General features: G+C 31.8%; 1 protein-coding gene across 1 annotated transcript in view; it reads right to left on the reverse strand.

Moving 5' to 3' along the window:
* Positions 1 to 16,221, reverse strand: part of LOC130449464 (28S ribosomal protein S28, mitochondrial) — a 162,517-nt gene extending 146,296 nt beyond the window's left edge. Inside the window, exon 1 of the mRNA XM_056787297.1 lies at positions 16,200 to 16,221. Within this exon, the coding sequence (XP_056643275.1) occupies positions 16,200 to 16,206 (7 nt within the window). The 5' untranslated portion in view covers positions 16,207 to 16,221. The remainder of the gene's footprint in view (positions 1 to 16,199) is intronic.
* Positions 16,222 to 23,558: the final 7,337 nt, after the last annotated feature.

Raw genomic sequence — 23,558 nt, forward strand, 5'->3', positions numbered from 1 at the left:
AGTGGGTTAAGGTGTATTAAGGTGGCCACATCCATGTGTATCATGAAGAAAGCAGCGGGGTTCTTTCTGTGATAACCCACGAGTTTTTGAAAGTTGACCAGAAAACTGAAGAGAAATAATCAATTACTATTTCATAATTATATTGACAGAGGTACCTAAAATGAATAGTTTCACCAGCGTTTCAGCTTTGTTGCTGCATCAAAACGATGACAGTGGATAGGCGATAAAATATGGGGGGCCTAGGTTAAAATAGAATCAGATCAATAGTATTTGGAATAGCGACATTTGACACCACTTAGAAAGTCAACCTTAAAATTGTCGAAAAATCATATGTATCGTGTTTTGAGATCGCAAAGGGTATTGCTGGTGAATTTCTTAGACCGGGAGAAAATAAACTCAACAAAGTGTTATTAGACTTTGAGAAAACTCAGTGTAATTCGAAACAAATGGCGTTGATTGTTGTGAAGTCATTATTCGTCTCGTCGTACTTGTCTATATATTGTTTTCGAACCCAAGACCTGGTAAACGCATTAAATACAGATTTTCATTTAAAAATGGAATTTCTAGGAAAATTGGTTATTCTGAGAAAGACAAATATACGCCACTTATTTTTTATTTATCCACCAACTCGAAAAAATGTCACTTAGCTGCTATTACTTAATTCTCGACTTTTATTATTCATCTAAATAAAAATATTGCTAAATGAAATAATTGTTTCCAATTTGAGTAACTTATTCGTAATATAAGTTAGTGGTCGTTCGATTTTAGTCATTAAACTAAACAAAATATTACATTACACTAAACAAAATATTATTTTCAATTGAATTGTGCGATACAAACAAGGTCAGATAATGAATAAGCTATTCGTTTGTTCCATTAATACCCTGTATATCACTGTATATAATATAATTAACTACGCGTAGCATAAGATAATTACGTTGTGATGTCAGCCCTTTGGCGCTTCTTGAAGGAGATGGATGCTAATATTTTAATGGAATTACCTATATTATTCAAAGCTGATTAAGCATCATTAACATCAACTTTATCATAGCGTTTTAAATTATGGCTTCCGTCTTATCAAAACATATTTTCAATGAGTTCAGTTAATTATATTAATTGGATATTGGTATGTTAAAGAATTAGTGTTGATTATTACTAGGTTTTCAGTCGGAATAATACATACTCAAATAAATATTACTACCTTTTTATATAATTCCTCTACTTTGAAAGTAAATTTGGAGGATATAATTGAATGTCGAATATGGAAAATAATGGAAATATTAAAACCCATGAACCCGAAGCATATTAAAAAATAAGATTGAAGCATAACTTTATTATGAAGAATGTCGATAGGTAATGGCATCCAATTGCTTCTGAATTATACTGTTGAATAAAATTTTGGATGAGATTTATATGAACATTTGAACAACTGTTACATATGGCAAATGTGATCATGAGGAAGTTTGCAATGAGCAAGAGGATGGTGAGTAATATAGCGGGAAATTGATGAAGACTTTTCATTTAGTATCTTGTGAACTATTCCACTTAGACCTTGCCGGTTTTATCGTATTCTTCACATATATACGTATATAATACATTTATTCAATTCAAGATACCTTTTAGTTCACAACGCTCCTTTAACAATTTCACAACTGTTTTATCGTTTTCACTAATCGAGTCTGTTCTGGATTTTGATGATTGCTCCAATATAAACTGTTTGACATGGTGACTTTATTATATTATATAATAATATTTATTTACGTGACCAGTATATATAATTATGCCGATTTACGTTTCCACGTCTACCGAAATCGTCATCTGACAACTCTTGATCCAACGTTAATTTGTATGGATGGAATTTATTATCACGTAAAATTTTCATTACGGATGTTTGCGAAATATCAAGTTCCCTGGATATTTGTCTAGTACACAAGTGTGGATCGTCTTCTAACAGGATACAAAGATCTAAAGATTTGTTGAGTGGATGCAGTTTTTCTGCGCCCTGATTTGGATAAATCTCCTACTGAACCAGTTTCGTTAAACTTTTTTACTAATTCAACTAACAGTATATCTTGTTATGGGATTTCGGTTAAGACTTATTTTTTTTTCTATGCTCAAAAAGCACGGCAACGCTGAGATCAAGAGTTGTGATCTTGGCAATAGTGCGAAAAGTCAGTCGTAAAAAGGCTCGTTAAAAATAACATGTGTTTAATGTAATACGAATAAATAAACGTATTCGAACGAAATTCTATTTACTTATTCACACTGGCAATTAATAATTCAACATATTCAACACATTAAAATATCAATTCGTTATTTTTCGTGACTTTCAATAGAAAATAATAAGTATTTCTTGAGGATTTAGAAAAGTGGAAAATTCACTATTTGAGTTCTGACAAAAATGTAAAAATCACTATAATACCGGCCGCATAATAAGAGTTGTATAAATAGATGAAATAGATATGTTAAAAATGACGTATGAAAATGATGATTCAATGTTTAAGTCAATGTCAGATATGTTATACAAAGCTCGTTTTGAACGATATGGAGGATATGAGTTTTAATAAAAAAGTTTCTAAAGTGATAATGATAATGTCAGTCAATTAAAATTTTACGACCAAACTGTATAATCCAATTAAAATCTCATGACCGAGGAGGCCAATGAGTTTCTGCACCTTTACCAATTCCTCTATTATTGATCGATAACTCAACCAATTGGGACACCTTCTTCCAAAGTGCCGTGGAGCTCCATCGTGTATAAAAAATCGAGATCTTCGCTCCTTTAGCGTTAAATCTAAAAAAGCCAGGTACATATCACCATTAGAATTTCCAGGTAGAATGTGATAACCTATCAATTTCTCACCTTAAGCTGAACCCAAACTATAACATTGAATGAGTGTTGGTAATGTGATACCCTTTTGAAATGTGGATTATCATCATACCAGTAGTATGTCGCGCAAAAGTGGCCTTGTCCACGCGTAATAGCTTCACTAGAGTTTCTTAAGCACTTGCCTAAGGTTGATAACATGTCAGTGTATTCAAAATTTTAGTACATTTGATTGATTGATTTACAATGTCTAACTTAACAAATAACAAGGTTTCAGAAATGTAATTTTCATTGACGTTATGTCATATCTATCAATGAGAGTCAGTTTTCCATGCCAAACTCAGAGAAAATGCTATTGCCGTATAAAATTCTACGTCTAATAAATTATGAGTAACTGCAATAAATGATCATGAAATTGTTGCTTATTTCATAGTAAAGCATTCAATAGGTCAGTGCCCATACTTATTTAACTTTGAAAAACAATATCCTATTCTGATTAAACTGGATTTTTTGCGAAACATTACAAGAAACGAAACTCCTCAGCCGCTATATCGATAGGGTCTCATTTACGCGACAAAAAATTTTTAAATCACATAATGCTCTACAATCAATAACTTTATCGATACTTTATACCAGCATTGATTATCACTTAATAATTTTCAAATTAAAATATTCCGAAAATGGTACACAGTATCGAGTTTTTTGAGGAGTACGTTTTTGGTGTAAAATTAAATGTTTAAGTCCACTGGAAATTTTGCTTACTAAATCTAATATTGAAAATTTTGTGCTCAATACTACGTACTACTCAAAAACCGGATAATTACCGCCCTCTACGGGATTCAGACATAAAAACAAATTCATTGAATGTATCAGTTTGCAAAAACATGAATTCGTACAAAATTTCAATAGACTGTTGCCAATAGTTGCGACAAAAGCGTAAAAAATGTATATAATTTTTTCTCTTCAACGCCCCTTAAGGCGTTACGAAAATATTTTACTGGACAAACCCCAATTTTTTTTCAGTTTTCTATGTATCTAGAGACGGGATCGACTTTTATATCTAGTGAATGTGTCAATGAATTTGCTTCACGTGGCTTTTTTACGTTTCTATTGAAGGTAAGAAGGTCTTTGGTGCTGTTTAATTACAGAAATATATTCATTTTTTAATATACCATCTGTATCTCGTGAAGGTTGTCACTTAGCTGAAATTTATATTTTAGTTACAAGTGAATATTATTAACTTGATAATTGGAAGTATACACTCACGGAGTAAAGAGCTTCACTTTTCATCAGAACAAAGAGAATACTCTCCACGAAGTAACAATTTACTTTGAACCTGTTCTAGTTCAGAGGCGCTAACTAGGAAACATTTTAAATTCAAGGTTCATGTAATCATGGAGTTTCAAAGAAGTTATTGAGGCAAAAAGGGTGTATGTTCTATGCATTATAATTGCCACTATCTGTTCTTCTTAGTGAGAGGTAGGAGTATTTAGTGATTGGGTTAATTTTTTCATATCAAAAACAATAAATATAATTTCAAGTAGGATGTTTTTCTATCCCGTTAAATGACACAAAAATTAAAAATTCATAATGCCATACGCCTTATGAGATTTTCTATATGAGATGTCGAAAATGAATTATTTTGGCTTTTCTAAATCATATTTCTAAAACAGATTATATTGCGTTTTAATTGGAAATATTTCAAAAAACACTTGAGTATTGTTTTACACTCAATTCTCTCTTTCGATTGTCACATAAAACATAAGCTGAAAATGGCTTATACTCAATTAAAGAGATTAGATTATCCTAATTGTTATTATAGCCCTCTGATACCAAATATTTTCTTTGTAACTCTCTCGTTCTTCCATTACTTGATTACGTAAATATAATTTAGTATCAATCGATAAATGTTTCCGTTGCCAGGTACATTAAAAATTGCCAAACATTTTCATGTGTTTTTGATTTAATTTACATTATCTAGATCAAATAATTTCTCTCTTAAGCAGAAATTTCATTCTAAACATATAGAGTCGATAGTCGACAGAAGCAACCATGTTTAGATGTATAGTTGAATTTTTAAAGTAGGGAAGTCGTCAACCTACTTATTCAACCATTTAGATGTGAAAAAATTTACCGAAAAACTATAAAACCCTCTCATTAAAATGTTTCTGTGTGGAGATAGAAAAGTAATTACTAATCAATGAAATGATGCAATAACACTGATACAGATGAAGCATTATCAGCAGGAAAAATCAAGTCTACTGGTTTCGATCGCGGGGTAAAAATTCTAGTTTTATTTGCTACCCTTTCCTCGCAGTGTTCTGTTATTCCTATTGTACATGTAAAATAAGTGTTATGTCTGGCCTTCGTAACATAAGAATACATCTTATTTAAATTTTGTTTAAACGCTGTAAAGTCCACCTTTTTCTTATTTTTTTTTTAATAAAACCTTCCAGATTTTTAGTACTACAGATATTATTTGTAAGCATTTCACTATTATCATTGTATTATTTTTTATGGTGGCAATAAGTTCTCTTCACTTTCCCTCCTTCTCAATAAAATTAGTTTACAATGCTGTTGAAACAAAGATCCGCGTAATATTTAAACAGTTTCTATATAATGTTTCGCTGACACCAAAACAGATTGGTGTCTGTTGGTTTAAATGATGAAAAATTAATAGGTTTTGTAAATATGTAGTCATATAGTTCATATGTGACTAAGTACAACTGCAAGAGCAAGAGTAAATCAATAATAAAAATACAGGACAACCCTTTTATATGCATGAACTCGAAAATATATACATCTTTCAATATTCATAAACTACAGAAAAGTAGGATTCTCTCTGAAATATTCTCCAACAAAAGTGATTAGGAATACTGTACGGTCCAAAACACAAATTAGAACACAAAAGAGACGAGGAAAAACAGGTTTATTTTCGCAACCCTTACTGTTTGTAATTTATCTAATATTTTTACGAGATTTACTGTTTCCACAACGGTTGTCATTTATTCAATAGAATTTTGTCCAAATTGAACGGATTTACACAGAAACATACGGATTATATCAGGATAAGGGGATGGTATAATGAATTTAGATATCCCTACTGTAATATTCCCTACTGTGTGGAATGTATTTTACGTAAAAAATATCGATTTCGACATAAGAAAACTTGATATATCATGTGAAGTTGCAATATTTCATTGGATAAAAGTATATACAACATCTATTCATAACAATAATTAATTTTCGGGTAAGGGAACAATGTTTGGCTCATCTGAACAAACAGAAGTGAATTTCTTTTTGTTCAAATATTTCACTGGAAGGGAGATTCCTCTATAATATAGCTTGGAACAATCTTATATTCGAATAATGGAATAGGAAATTTATCAGCCTGTGTAGGGTTATTTGGTTATGGTTATTTAAATTCCATGAATTTAAAAGTATCTGGGTGAATTTTGGAATGAAATGATGATATATTCCAATCAGGAATATTTATGTGAAAATATCTAGAGTTTCGCCCACCATATGTGCCTTCTTTAATATCATAAGATTATTTAGAACGTGTTTTATCTAATTGAGTTAAACAGTTTATATAGAACAAAAAACTGGAAAAACGTGAAAAAAGCGTTTGAATTCATTAGAGTCCAAAGTCAAACCGGCTATTGACAGTGGTGCCACATTATCGAAAATTGGCGTACCTATTATTCTTCTTCGAAACATAAGTCCACTACTCAGAAACTTTCTTGGGCTAATGCAAAACAACTATGCTAAAGATCCCCACTTGATCATATGCATAGTTTACGATTCAATAGAGGACATACAGACAAAGTACACATTCATTTTTATATGTTTAGAAGAAGATAAACAAACTTATTCTTTTAATATGTTTTTCTTAATTTCCATATTTTTTTTAAAGTCTGGGAACATTATTGAAAAACACTTCGAACGATGCTAGAGAGAAAAGCGATCATTTGAAATGCAAATTGTCTGTATTGGAACGAAAATTTCAGCTAATGATCAATGGGAAATTATGGTTACTGTAAAACCTTGCAGCTTGTACAGATGCAATAATAATAAACCCCGTGTGGGTGAGCGGGATCTCTTTGTAGAATACCCCCAAACGTGTCTCGTGCGTGTCATAAAAGGCGATTAAAATGTGATTTCACTCTTGGATCCCTACCTTGTGTCATTAGCTTATTCAATCAGCCTTTTTGTGAGATCACATAATCATTTTCTCTATTTGGCCTTCCTTGATGAAGGTTTAAAGTGCAAAAAGACATGATGTATAATTTACGGAGTGAAAGGGTGAATGGACATTGTACCACCATAACCTCTTATTCCGTTCAGGATTTAGGTAGTGGGTCCTGTTTAATGCGTTTAGATGTAATAGGCAAATTTTATGAAGGTCAGTGTTACTTATAAACTGAGTTTTTCCCCAACCATCAAAAAATGTTAACATTTTTATACTATTTTCAGGTGCAAAAGCCATCACTTCCCTTACCGTACAAAAATTTGTTCGTTGCTTAGCAACACTTTTAATCCTAGAATTAAAAACGCTACTTCTTATCCTAGGACTAAAATTACATTTGAACTCTCTAATTGAAATTTGAAGAAAAAAACATTGTCTCTTACAAACTTAGTAAAACAAACTAATTGGGCAACTATATATAGGTATTTATTTGTTATTTATAGTGATATTGAATGTACAATTGGAACAATTATTGTCAAAATTCAAAGCACCACTGAAATTATCACTAACAATTTTCGACCAATTCAAAAGATTTTCATTAATTTTAGAACAACTCAAAATATTCTCCGTTAACTGTTAATGAAACATTCGAGGACATATCTGAACAGGTACTTGTACCTTCTTTGTCAGGTTGCAATATTTTTCTGGCAGTATTCTCTTTGTTGATACATTATTCTTCAATATAACCTTCTGCTACCAACTCGATTTCCAACCTCCATGTCTTTTAAGACAAATGAGGTCACCGCCACCATCAATAAAAAGTGTAGCAGATGTTCTTCTTAGCGAATGTCCAGAATACTCCTTCTAATTTTCTAACTTAAGAAATTTTGCAATTTCTTGCGGCACGGCACTAATTTTGTGAATACCAACAACCATTCTTTGACACTTTACATTAACATACTACAAAAATAAACGACGTTCCTCCTGTATATTTGATGGCCGTATTGCAACATATTTTCGAAATAAACGCAAATAATTATCGCCTATAATGGTAAACAAACGAGGTTTCTTGTTTTTTGACTGCAAAATTTTTACGACCAGGACCGAATCCATATCCTCAATCTCATCAATTTTCAAATGAATTAATTCGTCATAACGCATAGCCCCTCCAATTCCTAATACTAATAATCAAACATAAATTATCAGGTGCCATATCCAGAAACCGATCCACTTCCTCCTTTGTAAAAACCCTAGACTTTTTAGGTATATATCCATCAGTTTGCCTTTTTAACAATGCTCGTAATTTTGAATATTTACTAATATCCACACCATTTTTGATATCCAGTGTGGATCGCAACATTGAATACTGTGACCAAAGAGTGGATGGCTTGACGGTCTCCTTTAAATTTGAGAAATACGCAATAAGAACACTATCCGCATAGTTTTGCACATTTTTTTCTTTACACCAATCCATGAATCGCTGATATGCAAGTTCATAAACTCGCAATTTTGCATTCACTCGGCTGCGCTGCGCTCCGCCTCGCAACTGCAAATACTGCTCGTAAAAAAATATGCAATCTTTATAATATAATATACTATTTCGTGTTTGCAGCCATATAACAAATCAATTTGTTACACTGTCCCTAACGAGAAATGTTAATTTGTGTTGGCCATAGGATTAGGACTCAACAATAGGTATGCACATTATTGGATGAAATGCATCATGATGGTAAACGAATTTATCAATCTATGTAAGCAGAATAGGAATGAAATACCGATAATTAGGACACGTTAGGGATGCATTGAGGCATAGTAGACATAAACTCAATGCAAATATTCAATAAGATGTAATTTTGATGGCTGCCGATAATACCTACTGTACAGTGGCAGTATGATATAGGGATTTGGATATTGAGAAATTTCAGAATCCGCATAACAATGATAATTCATGTTACAAACTTCATTGATAACGATCTATTTGTTATGGATTAACGTCTTATTTGGATAAATATGTAAATCGACAAAAAACTTGATATTGGTATGATCAACTTTTAAATGCAGAATAATGCCTTAGAAAAAGACCACCAAAATGGACTTGTGAGAAATATATTTATATAATAATATGTACTGTTATTAATGTTCAACGAGAGTATTTTATCCAAGTATTAGGTCTTCTATGCTATTCTAATGTCAAACAATTCATGTTATGGTGTAGTATATGGTTCCAGCTTGAAAGCAAAGCGTCAAATTTCGTTATAGTTTCGTCCCAACAGCTAGAATCTTTTTCTAAATTATGTCTATTTCTTATAATGTCTTATAATGCTTTGTGATATTCCAACATTTATTTCTTTTTTGTCAGAGTAAGAGACTTTTTTTCTGAGCCTGAATGTTAAATTTGAAATGTAGGACAACAATATTTCTTAGAACTGTTTGATCAAAAATTTCCTAAATTTGTAATGTAGTTCTTCATCTCACACCTTATATAATGCTTCTAGTAAAGAGTTGAACAGACTTTTCGTTCTTTTATTAATTATTCTTCTCTACTACAAGGGTTGCTGCTTATGTTTTGAGGTAGACAAACAAAAACAAAGATTTGTAAGTGAATATGGCTTTACTATTTTTGAAAAAATTTCCATTAAGACCAATAAACTTTTGCATGCGTTTGAACCATTTGTCAAAATATTTTTCCCATCAAGATTAAGGTACTCCAAAACATGTGATTTAGATGCATCTCAATCGCTTTTTCGAGTGTGGGAAAACTTTTATTTTTGTTTTGACCGTTCTTTTGTTTGAACTAATGTGTGAGAGCACGCAATGTCGTGATGGAGAATGAATATTGTTCTGCGATTGCTTTCCCTGGTTTTTTTGAACACTTCTCGCAAACAAATGCATACCATTCATAATTGGCCGTTCAACGTTTTTCTGATGGAACGGTGGCGACATGTCCAATTATTCCGAAAGCAAATAACTTTTGTTGGATTTGGCTCGCCTTAAAAGACCTATACAGTTGATTGTTGCTTAGTATCGGGTTTATATACATTTATCCGTGATTCTCCGCCTTTATATACTTTATATACCTCTTTTTGAATACTGCTTTGATTTTTTTTAGCATGTTTTAGCACAAATCGTCACGAGCTTTTTTCAGAGATTGTCAAATTTTGCGGTATCCAACGAGAGAAATATTTTTGACAGCTCAGTGTTCTTGCAATATTGACTCAATCTCCCGGTATGTCCTTTAATTTCAGTTGTCACACAGCATCGATGTTCTCTGACACAACAGCCGATTTTGGACGACTTTTACGAAAGTGCGACCGATTGATTTTGGAAAATCAGCTAAACACGGTGGCTCGACATCGTGCTTCAACATCAAAATTCGAAGCGAGTTGATTGGCAAACAGATGATTATAGATCGGGCTTTTATTTTCTAAATATATTTATTGGCTTTCTTGGTTCTAGAATAGTCAACATATCTGCTATATCGTACATATCCTAAGTCTTAGACATGCATTGATAATATAAGAGTGAATTATAATTTCTTTATCTTTAAAGAGTTCCTTCGTAATTAACTTATATTTCAGAGCTTTTATTAGGATTGATATTTTCTTTCAATGTTTGTTTCTACGTATTTTCAAGAAGGTTAATTTCGCCATTCACTTGTATAATATTATTCTAATCCAGATAATCTTTGCCTTTATGTGGCTGGGAAGTTGGTTCAAGGTATTTTTCAAATTTATTTTATCATTTTGTAGGTTGTTGCTTATGAACCGTCTGCATTATTAATTGGTAGATTATGCAAAGTTGGCCTTTTGATTAAGTATTCTCATGTTTCTGTATAGCTAATCAGTTCTGATGGCATTTGTTAACTAGCCTAAGTAGTGACTAATATCGTTGTTCTCGTCTCTTTGCTTCTCTCTTTCGTGTCTCCGTGCAACATTGTTTAGCTTCCTTTTATCTGCTGGGCATTTGAATTAATGTCAAATTTCTCGAAATTCTCATTATTCTGAAATAAGCAATCTATTTTCTTTTGGTAATTACCACCTTCGGTTCCAAGAATATAATTGGGTGTATTATCGCATGCAACTCTTTGTATTTCTCATATTTGCACTCCATGCGATCTTCATTTCATAGTGGAATTGAGAATGGGTTAGATTTCTCTAGCTTGAGTTTGATGCTGTGCCAATTGGTTTTTCCATTCTAGTGAAGGTTTTTTTCTATCCTTATTTCTGATAACAGAGAAATCGATGAGACCTCTGCTCCAATACGTTGTCACAGTGTTGTTGAGTGTCAGTGTGCTTCGCATTTTTAGCATTAGTTTACGAGTGGAGATTTTAGCAATTGGAGAATATCAACAATAACATCTAATATATTCATTAGCCATAACTTTGATTGGCCTGCTACCTGTATTCTATCTGTTACTTTTAACGACGTTAGCTGTAGTTTTGCGGCGGTTGTGGTATTGGAAAAGTATTCATTTTCTCTATTAGATTCACAAATCAACCGCCTCTAGTGGAAGTTTATCTTTATCTGTATGATTCAAATTTCCTTTCTATCGAAGCTACGAGACAAAGTATTTATATATATATATATATATATATATATATATATATATATATATATATATATATATATATATATATATATATATATATATATATTTGAATGCATGCTAAATTACGAAAATTAGGTACTACTTTGTTAACAAATTATTCGCATTCTATGATATAGCAGAAAAACTCATATTTCCAATTTGACGTTGGCATAAAGACGAAGTGAAGAGCATAACTTACACAATAATCATAGAATCAAATTGGATGTTGTCTGATTGTTGTATTTTTATGAGAAGAGTCAGCTGGAAAAATAAATGGAAAAAGTATTGGACGAGCATCCTCAACAAAAAAGTTATCAAGATTCAGATATTGTCGATCAAGAAGAACCTTATGAACTCGGCATAAATTTGTTATTTATTGGTAGGCAAACAATTCATCACTTAACAAGTTCATTATATTAGAACGATTTATTTGTTTCTCAGGCACGAGCAGAAAACACATTGGCGTAAACGAAACTTCGCATAAACAAGAAATAAAACTTGGGAAAATGAAATAATCAAGCGGCTTCGTGAATATACGAGTGCTGAGGGATTTGTTGCAGTTTCTATTCAGATTTGGAATCATTTATATACACTGAAATAATTAGAATTATTGTTGAGTCTACGAATGCATACAGTAAGAAAATAATTTCCATGCGTAAGGGAAGCTGATTCAATAACAGCAATAAAACAAAGACACTAAATTTAGTCGCAGTTCATGAAGCAAATTCAATGAATGCTCAAGATTTGTGGCATAAGATGGGTCGGGAATGGCAATAGCATATGCAGATCATACCAGGAATAAAGATATATTTGTTAATTCAATGCTAGTTTGATTTATTTGTTTTTGTTCGAACATCCTTTTAATTTTACAAGCAATTGTTTATTATCTTCAATACTTCTATTTTCCATAAACAGAGATTACAATAAATTCACTCATTTTATTTTTCGTACCTTATTACAATTTGATAATTCAATATTATATGTATGTTTGTAGAGTACCCGTTACTCCAAATTTAAAGTAACCGATTGAAATATTTCTTGTAAATAATTCACTCTTCATGTATTTCCAAGCTTCCATGTTCTATTTAACCCTTTCGCTCCCAATTGTTTTTTGCGAGTAATTTTGGTACTCATCAGCTTAATGGGCTATTCAACACTAAAATGATATGGAAACATTGTTGATTTATTTTTTACTTCAAGGGGGTAGTGGGACACATAGATCCCACATATTTAAACCATTGGTATTCGTTATAATTTTATTCACAACAAATTTTTATGTATGAAAACTGGAAAAACAATTTTTGCACAAAGGAACATTGCAAGCTGAGCAGAAGGTTGTTGTGCGTTTTTCTCTCTCATTTTTTGCACAACTGTGACATCTCCTACGAGTTGGTCCTTCATTTGGAAGATGATCCCCAACATTCAATAACCCTTTGGATGATTTTTGATGGTCTGCCGTATTGGCGTTTTCTAACAACCTTGGCATATTTTCGAGCCTCTGAAATAATTGATTTCGCAAGTGGAACCAGAAAATCCAGGAAACAAATTTTCTTATGATGTGTTTCTCTTCAAATAATCCATGCATTTACCGCACTGGTCATAAGAAAACGGTAACAAACTTTTTTCCACCACTACAAAGACTTACGATCCATGTCATAAATACCAATCAACTGGTCAGAAAGATCAACACCCCCATGAACCTATTGTAATGGGCCACAATTTCAGGACAAGGAATTTCCTTTTTATTGCCATCTTTTTCTTTTCTGTTCACAAAGGTCATATCATTTCCATGACAATTTGAAAGCAGCATATCTTTCCACAAAACCGCCGTAGTACCAAATTGATTACGGACAAATTCAGCTTCACCCCTGTTTCTAACTAACCTCTGGATCTCTTATTGAAGACGAAAGCTTCGTGACGAATGATTCTCCAAGAGTGGATTCGGTATCTCTGTTGGCAGCCTTTCCAAAAGAAATATTGAAATCATATGTGTAGCCTGTTTTGGAATCCGCTGTTCAGATCAGCCAGAATGCTGCATGGTTAAGCACTAGGGATATTCTTTCTTAGAATGAATAGCGTGTGTAGTTTCTGCCAAGTGTCCGAAGATACAAGTGAGGAGGCAGTTTGTACCTCATTATCTGAACTAATATTCTCCAGTTCTTCATTGTTTTCAGATTCTCCTCCTGAATTCTCAGCAGAAGAACCAAGATGATTTGCTCCTGGAAATTCTGTAGATACATCCGACTCCGCATTATCTTCTGATTCATCAGGTTTAAATTCTGAACCGTTATCTTCATAAGTGTCCTCAATATCAGACAAATGTTCAACCATATACTGTAATTCAGCTTGACTCAGTTTTCTTTTTCTGCATTTTCTGCAAAAAATACACTCAACATAACCAATGGGACAAAAAGATTTCAAAAAACATAACCAATGGGACGTATATGTCCCAAAACAAAATTATCCTTTTTTTTTGTGAGCAACTGAATGAAGTTTGCAGCTGACAGGTGGCGATTTGATTTCTGGATATACTATATTTCTTACATGGACATTAATTGAAAACAATTACAGCAATAAATCACTGGAATAATCAGAAAACTTGATAATATTTGAGAACTTCGTCTATTCTCGTGCACGCACCAATAAAATGCGCGCCTCCTATTTTTAATATAAGTTTATTCGTAAATACGGTTGTAAACTACGAGCAGGACTTATTCGATTCAGTTTAGAACGTTTCAATTTCCCTCTAGTAATTTTTGAATAAGTGGCGGGACGTATATGACACATTGGGAGTGAAAGGGTTAATAAAAAATACGATCGTTAAGACCGCACGTGAATGTGGAACCATTATTTCCTTATTTATTGTGAATCTTTATGTATGTGTTTCTACCAATCTACCCACTTAATAACGTTTCTTTATATCATGATTATTATGTGTGTAATATATGTTTTTACTCTTTATACGTAGCGTTTTCTGGTTGTGATCATCGCGCTTAAATGTCTGCATTGTGGTATCACAAAATTATTATTGGCGAAATCTACTCAAACTTCTCAAGATAGCCCCTCATGATTTTTTAAATTATGTTAATTACTCTCCTATTATATGTACAATAATTTGTAATAACAGTAATATTACACAAAAATATCAATAGTGAGATCAAAAATTCATGACACGCATTATAATATCACGTCTTTCATTAGATAGAAAATGTCTGTGATGCTAGATAAAAGTAAAATAAAGAACACTCCACGTTCTACTTCAATTTGCACAAATCTAACCTGATAAAAGCAATATGATGTTTATGCTTAGAGTGACTTTATAATCCAATTTTTGCACATACTATCGTAAAGGTATATTCGCTTTCAGGCACGATCAATACAAAGAGAATTCCAAAGGACAAATGGATGCCAATGAAGCAGATAAATCTTTAGATACAGAGTTGCGGCGAAGTCTACAAAAAAATTGTCACTGTTTAAAACATTAACTTAAAAATACTGAAACATGGAATTTGGTTGAATGCTGAACGCATTTTTTTGCAATGAGATGTGCTGAGTCGGTGAATCAATCAATGAACTTTAGGCAAAAAAATGACGTTTGCAAATTTCATTTAATAATAAATTGTTATATTATCTAAGTATCAGAATCTTGAACTTTTTAGAACCCGTTTATAAAAGTATAGAGTTGCGAAAGAATTATTCGTGAAACTTATAAAGATAATGAGCCGATCTTCATTTTTAACTCAAAGGAAAATCCTCTGAATGCAATATTTTTGCATTTCTGAATGCAATGCTAGAGATATTTTGCAGGAGCCCTCCTACGCTCTTTGACCCAGAAAATTTTTTAATTTCAAAGTACCAGTCAAGATCTACCAACTAAATTCTTTAGTAAATTACTTGTAACTGGATTATATACGAAATGATCATCTTTAAAATGCTTGTCGCATATTGCAATGAGCAAAACCATGCAGAGTACCGTTCTAAACGAATTCAATCTGAAATCAAATATTTGCATAGAAAATCTGCAACGTATTAATTTTTTATTAAATAAATGATGTATGGTCTCAAAATCTAAGCTAGAGAAAACATTCTTTCAATAAATATGAAACAAATCCCTGACAACCGGTTATTGTAGCTAAATAATTTATTAAAATTGCCATTCAAAACCTGATGACGGTTAAGCCTTTGTTGCTAGTCAGATAAGATATTATAAGCTCAACAGTAATTAGAGTTGTAATGAAAGGTCCGCTGATACTGATTTACCCCACTAAGGTTGAATTATTCACTGGATATCTCTCCGTTTAGAAACAGATTTGACAATAATTGATGGTATCACCGTAATATTGGGGAGAAAGTTTGAAAATTCAGTGGAACGTAGTTAAAATGAGTTTCACTCTACCGGGAGCTAAAAACCTAATTATGGAAAGATTTTGCCATCTCAAATCAATGAATGATGTTACTGATCAATCAAAGTAAAAACACAGAACTATCAGTTATAATATCAAAAGACCATAGACAATATTCGATTATACTCAAAATATGTTCATTATTCTTGTACGAGTAACCACTAAACTATTATTTCTAAAGTTAGTTCACACCTTTCATTCCATAACTGCGAATAAGATTGTCCCATATCTTTTTGTATGATAAAAAACGGAATCGTCCGCTAATTTCCATAATTATTCTGTCAAATACCCATGCCAGCTTATGTTGTCCCGGCAACCTAGTTTTATTTAGTTATTTCTGGCCCTCTAAAATAGAAAAATTGTAAAATATTAAATGAGATAATAGGATCTTATAATATTTTATATAAAAAATGTTAAGTTTTTAGATACAGATACAGAATAATACTAAAATTATTTATATCACTTCTAGGAATTTCATAATGTTGGATGGCTCTAGCTGCCTTTTCGTCTTCTATTTCGTATTCTTCAGAGCTCTGTAATATCTCACACTTTATGTGAATATGGATAGATGCCTTGTTCTGTAAGTAACAGAATCTACAGGTTGCATGATATTCTCACTTTGGTGGATACTATCGATTTTCCCTGGTTATATTTTCCTGGGACTCATTAACTTATTCAGTATATTGTTCTGTAGCTAATTCCACAAAAGGATTCAGATCCTATGAAGCAATTAAGCCGAAATTTCTGGAACCACACTGTTTTCACTACCACTACACCAATACTTCTTATTGCATTGTCTGTGCGTTCCATTATCGCCTTCAGAGTCTAAAGGTGAAGTAAAATCTATTATCTTGACCATTCATATTTATACTTAATACTCCCACGAAGAATAAGTCAAGCAAAAACTTCTTCATCAGAAATTTTCACATTCATTCCTCAACTACTAAATTGAAGAGGAGGCTGTAATGGATAGACCCTTTGCTCTCATAGTAAAATTTCATTGAATCACTTCTAAATAATATTTTGTGCATCTTATAAATTGAATATCGGAACTGTAGGAATTATGTAAGTGATTATATTACATACACAGATTGGAAAATTACGAATTTCATGATATCCAACTGAAATATATAGTAATTTAGCCTTATATACAATTTCAAACCCTCCAGGATCAAACTTTCGAATGGACCTGAGCCCTTCTATTAATGTTCAGAAGTTTGATGAATGAGAACAAACCTTAAGCACATATTTGGATAATATTCATACAGTGAAAGTTATATTTCATATTTGGAAAGTTGAAACTGAACATATGAATTTCTGAGAAACTGATTCATGTTTTATTGAACGCACTTTTTATTACTATTTTATTAACACTAACAATTACACCTATCATGAAGTTCCAAATTATGAAATTATCACGAATTAGACTATATCACTCAGTTAGAAACTGAAACATGATTTTACAAAATGAAAACCCTTGCATATGACACGGAATTCAACTTGGTCACATTTCTTTTGCTTTGGATGTTAGGCTTATGTGGAAATAGTAGATAAATTAACGATCTATATGTTTAAAAAAATATTTTATATCTCCGTTCCGTGATATGATGTCTTATAATTGAATTAATTGTGATTTTCCTTTCACGTGCGGCAAATGAAACCTTCATTTTCGCTTTTATCTTGAAAGAAATATTATGTATTTTGAAGCAGAAATATATGAGAGTCAGTTATGTAACTTCTTTGTCTACTATACTTTAACCAAGAGTTATACATATAGAGATAGTTTGTAATATTTATTGTCAATCATGTAGAGGAAACTATAAAAAATTATGTGGGTCCATGTATTATTGTGTGACTGCTAATCTATTTTTCTAGATGTTTATTAAAGAAGTTGCAATTAGAGAGAATAGAAATATGGAAGTATTTGAAGAGCATATGTGAGCTTACAGCAGACCAGTTAGTTCAATATTGAAGATACATTACGAACAATACAAGTGATTGTTACTAAATTATAAGTTATATCATAACAAGTATGATAATTATGTTGTGATAAAGTTGAGGATTGATTTGGGAGTAGGCCTATTCACAAAACATTACCCATTTTCGAAAATTACGATGGAGTAGTTTTCTATGGATGCATTTTTTGTTTTAGAGAATTTTTGGATATGTGTTATTAGTTATTATGAAATAGTTCTCTCTTTTGTAAGCCAATACTTAGTAATATTACTATTTCATTTTATTTAATAAGGCTGTTTTTGCTATGTTTTTTTTTGTATTTCACTCAACCTATGCGATTGTATGCCTTCCAGTTCGTAAATCTTTAACGATAGATTTCAAACGCAAACAAACAATTGGTACAATTTCAATTCCATTGAAAAAAATAATAGTGCAATCCAAAATAGTTTTGACATATGATTTAAAAGTTTGTAACGATTTTGACAGAAACATTTCATTGTTTTCAACTAAATTCTATCATTTGAAATCGTGTAGTTCATGTTGATGCTAAGAAAAATAAATTGAAACCTGTAAGACCAAAGCCATATAAGAAGAATTGGGATGACATCACATTCCATTACAATCATCAATCATCAAATAACTTGTATGAAAATGTATGATACTAACAATTATCTTGTGTATAGGTTAAATATAGTTTTATCAATACAATTGGCGTATAATCAAAATGGAATACAGCGATATTATGATAATGAATGAATCTTGAGTTTTTCGGAGATCGATTATTTCTATCTTGAAGCTGGCCCTATTTTGATATTTATTATCATTATAAGTAACATTTGAGTAATTATTATAACTTTGATGTTGTTAATTAATAACATTATTATCAATACCGATAGTATTATTATGCGAAAGACTTATGCACTACTCAGCTTAGAGCCGGTATTATTTACCTATTCCGGATACAAAGTATCAAAAGGATTAGACTCGGTTCACATAATAAACTTGCGCACTGCTTAGCAAGTATTCAATATTACAGCCTTCTGGATGTTAGCGAAGGTGTTTTTTGGTGGTCCCAGTTTGGTGATGCTATCGTACATGGTCTTAGACACGACGTCTGTTGCTGACCTGATCACTGGAACTATTTCCACATTTTCGCTGGGCCACATCTGTTTAATCTCCATTGCGAGATCCGCGTATTTGGCCAGTTTCTCTTGATGCTTGTTGTAAACGATAAAAGGATATACAGAAATACCTCAAAACGAATTTATAAAAGCTATAGAACTCATACAACAACATATTTCAAATATGAAATATACAAACAAATTTATGGTTGTGCTATGGGGGTTTCCATTCCAAATGTTATAGCACAATTAGTAATGGAAGCAAACTTGATATATATTCCATTCTTTTTCCGATATGTGGATAATTGCATCACTGCCGTAGCAAAGAATTAAATTGGAAACATAAATAAAAAATTCAATTCTTATCATAAAAAAACTTCAATTCACAATCGAGGTCGAGCAAAATCATAAAATCAATTTTCTTGATGTCACTTTATATAAAATTAACATAAGAACAGAATGTTATAAGAAACCAACTTGGTACTCAAGATATTTAAACTTCAAATCGTGTCATCCTATGTCACAATAAAGATCAGTGATAATAAGTTTGGCTGATAGATCTATCCAACTATCAGATCCTAAATTTAGATGCTAAGCTATTCAAAAAGCAAACATTGGATTGAAAGAAAATAATTTTTCGGAAAAATGATGAACAACATATTCAAGAAAAGGATAAACAGATAATACAATCAATTAAGAAACAAAACATTTAATCTTACCATATTTACAAGGACTTCCCCAACAATTATCAAATTATATTAAAAAATTATTATAAGTCATGAAAGACATGATATATTATCCAAATTTTTCACAATTACAATCTACAACATCAAAAAACAAAAGATGTAATATTATTTATCAAGTGCCTAGTACTACATAGGGCAGACCTTTCAATATTTAGAAAATAGATTAAAAATTCATCAATACGATGAAAAAATAAAACTGCATTAACGAACCATGAAATATCAAAAACATAAATTCAATTATAAAGATCTAAAAATTCTTGAAACGGAATCTAATACAGATAATGAGAGAATTTTTAGAAATGGTTCACATTCAAAAGAACAATGATGAAAAAGACCTAAATTATTCTAATAATATACAATTGAAAGTTTACAATTCAGGATTTATTGCAACAACCCCTAAATAGTATTCTTCATTACGAACTTGGCGAAGGCTTTCTATGAATTGATATTTATTCATATATTTGTATTCATTAGGTCCACTTGCAACTAGATTTAAAATTCTACACTGAGAAATATTATACATCACTAACGTCTTATGAGGATGGAGCCAGAAGCACCTGACCCAAAAAAGAAAACACGAAAATGTTGGAAAAAATATATTTTCCCAGCGATATTCAATATGTTAAATACCCTTTTTATAATAATAATCGTCAAGCTTCTCGAAACAGCCATCAATTGCCAACATCACTTCTTCATTATTGGAAAATCTATGACCACCGATCCATATTTGATCCGAGGAGGCTGATGTGGCAATTCAAACTTCAATTCATTAATTTCCCCTATTGCAAACAAAAGTATTGTATTACATAACGATGACTAATTTGTTCAATGTTTAAAAATTCACTGAAAACGTTTGTAGTATTGATGGCTGCCAAACAAATACTAAAGAAAGAAGCGTGTTCGACCATAAATCATATGTTGAATAGATTGTGTACTTTCTAATACAATTATAGTTTTTGAGTAACTACAGCCATCTCTAGGTTAGGCCAGGTACTTCTGGGATCGTACTCGTATGTACTATATAGATGAACAGAATCTTTGAAGCAGTTATCTATTAATATTGCTTTTGTTATAGTTTGTTAAATATTTACTCGGTATACAATTCACGTAATTGGAATTTGTTCCAATGATATTGAATCAATGGTTTGGCTCGTTCGTGCTATCAATTAATTAATACAACAATCGTCATGGACAGAAAATATAAAAACAAATTCACATGTGGTATTTAGATTCTGCAAATTCTGGCTATACAACATTAATATCAAACATAATAAAACCGGTTTAATTGAATTTTATTTGTTAGCATGAGTCCATAGTTCGAACAGTCCCAGGCGTCTAGATACTGTTAAAATTAAATTCTTTATACCATGTTGCAACGTTTGCATAATGGAAATTTTATCATAATACGAGGGCTGCCACTAAGTTTTGAGATACAGAAACACTGATGTGATTACGTCAAATCTGACATTTCCATCATAAAGTTTGACATTTTTAATAGTGATCGTTCAAATCACATATTTTGAAGGTACCGCACGTACGAAAAAATGGTTTGACAATTAGTTCAAACGCATGCAAAAGTATATTGATCTTAATGGGGAATATTTTTAAAAATAATAAAGCTTTAACTTATTATAGATATTTGTTGTTATTTATCAAAACTTCGTAATAGAGAAGTCGATAGGACATAGAAAAGTCTGTTCAACTTTTTCTTAGACGTAACTCATTTTATAAGGTGTCAGTTCGTCCGTATCTTATAAACAGTCAAGCAGTTGGTCAAACGGTAAAATTTTGGAAGAATTTGATTTCTCGTTAAACAAGGGTTGCGGAGAAGATCAGTATGTTCTTCTGCAAGAAAATAAAGCTAAATATATAATTTGCGCAGAAGTACTTTAAAATATATTCTTCTAAAAATGTTCCAATCACGATCATAATAACAGATATAGACGGGGACAAATTCGCGGGTAACAGTTAGAAATAATTTATGGGGTTGGCAAAGGAAACATCCGATATAATTTGTTAATTCAAAGGTAAAGAGATAGTGATATATTCTGTTCAGTTTCTCTTGAAGAGCTTCATCTGTTTTTCGTTGTGAATTTTTCAGCTACCCAAAAATGATTGAGGGCGTGATTCCATTTTTCGGCATCTATTTATTTCTTTTGGTTTGGCTTTGTAACGGGTATGTGGAGGTCCTTCAAGGCTGCTCTATCTATTTCAAATGATTTGAATTTTGTAAATTTTTGTACATTGTTCGTATAGCCGTATTGGATATTTCGACACTGCTTGGTATTGATTGAATAATTTTGCCTTTTTTCTATTCTATATTGTCGTTCAAGTCGTGGGTGTTACAAATCTATTTTTGTCTCTAGTTTGGAATTACTTTTTTTTTCGTGTATACTATGTTTTTCTTATGTACAGTACCTGCTGCAGTATCGGTTGATATTGTGTTATCTATTAGTACTGTCTTGGGTAGAAGATTTGACAGTAGTTTATATCGTTTAGAAGGTTTTCTAGTGTAAATTTTAGTAGAGGGTTTTTAAGAGATCGGAGTTTATCCCGTCTCATTTCTCTTTCTAGTGAAGGTCTTTCAACTTTTAGAAATATGCTCACTAATCTCTTTATAAATTTCCTTCGTTTTCCTACTATGTTCTTCTATGCAATCGTTCAATAAGGTCTTTGTTATATCTATCTCGAAAATATCTCTTGTATTCGGATGTCTCTTTTATACTTCAATAATTTTTAGTTGTTTCGTTGAGGAGTGGATAGAATTGTTATAGCCTAGTAACGCATTTGTTCCTAAATGGATAAAATAGGTCTTGTGCTTGTCATTTTTAGGTGTTTAATTGGAATTGAATGGAATATTTCTATAATAATATGGGGTTGGTATATTGGATGATGGAATTTCATACAAATCAACAAATTATTCTGTTTTTATATTCTATTTCGCTATCTGCAAATATAATGGAGGTGAATTAGAATATAAGGTTGGCGTATTTGGAAAAAGCATCTATCAAGGTTCAAAACTTCTGTCCATTAGCTTGAAATAGATCAATACGAACGATTTACGAAGATTTGGTAGGTGTGGGTGTAGGTAGGTGTGACAATCAATTTTGGTTTGAGATGAACTCCATGATATTACTTTCTTGACAGATTGATGATGTTTTCAATATCTTCCTTCAAATTATACCAATAATACCGTTTTCTTGTTTGAAGATCTGTTTCAATTATTATATCTTGTGCATCGTCGAGTGATAAGTTCATCTGGTGATTATTCCATTTCTTAGAGGTTTTCTTCATCGTTTTGTTCGATGTTGAACAGTTTCTCAGTGATAGATTTCGGGTGGGATTGTAGAAATTTTCGTTGAGGAGTATATTCCTATTCGTAGCAACTGTCGATATACTCATGGGAGCTGGTCTTTGTTGTTGCGAGGTCCCCGATAGGGATTATGCATAAATTCTTAAAGTCAAATAGAGCCATTGTAGTGTTATCTCTGGTTTCTGTCTTGTTATTATGTCTTAGATCGTTATTACTAGAGTTACTTAGATAATCTAATAACACTTGATGTTTATTTCTGTTGAAAACTACTGTGTTTGGTAGAGTGTGGTTAATAATAAGCTCTGAATCAGAAGATTCTGAGGCAGAGGAGTCTCACATAAATAAAATGGGTTACAACATACAGATAATAGTAAGGTACATTCCTGAATCTCCTTTATGTTTTGGGATAAACTAT

Source organism: Diorhabda sublineata, chromosome 10, assembly GCF_026230105.1.
Source record: "Diorhabda sublineata isolate icDioSubl1.1 chromosome 10, icDioSubl1.1, whole genome shotgun sequence".
Lineage (NCBI taxonomy): Eukaryota > Metazoa > Arthropoda > Insecta > Coleoptera > Chrysomelidae > Diorhabda > Diorhabda sublineata.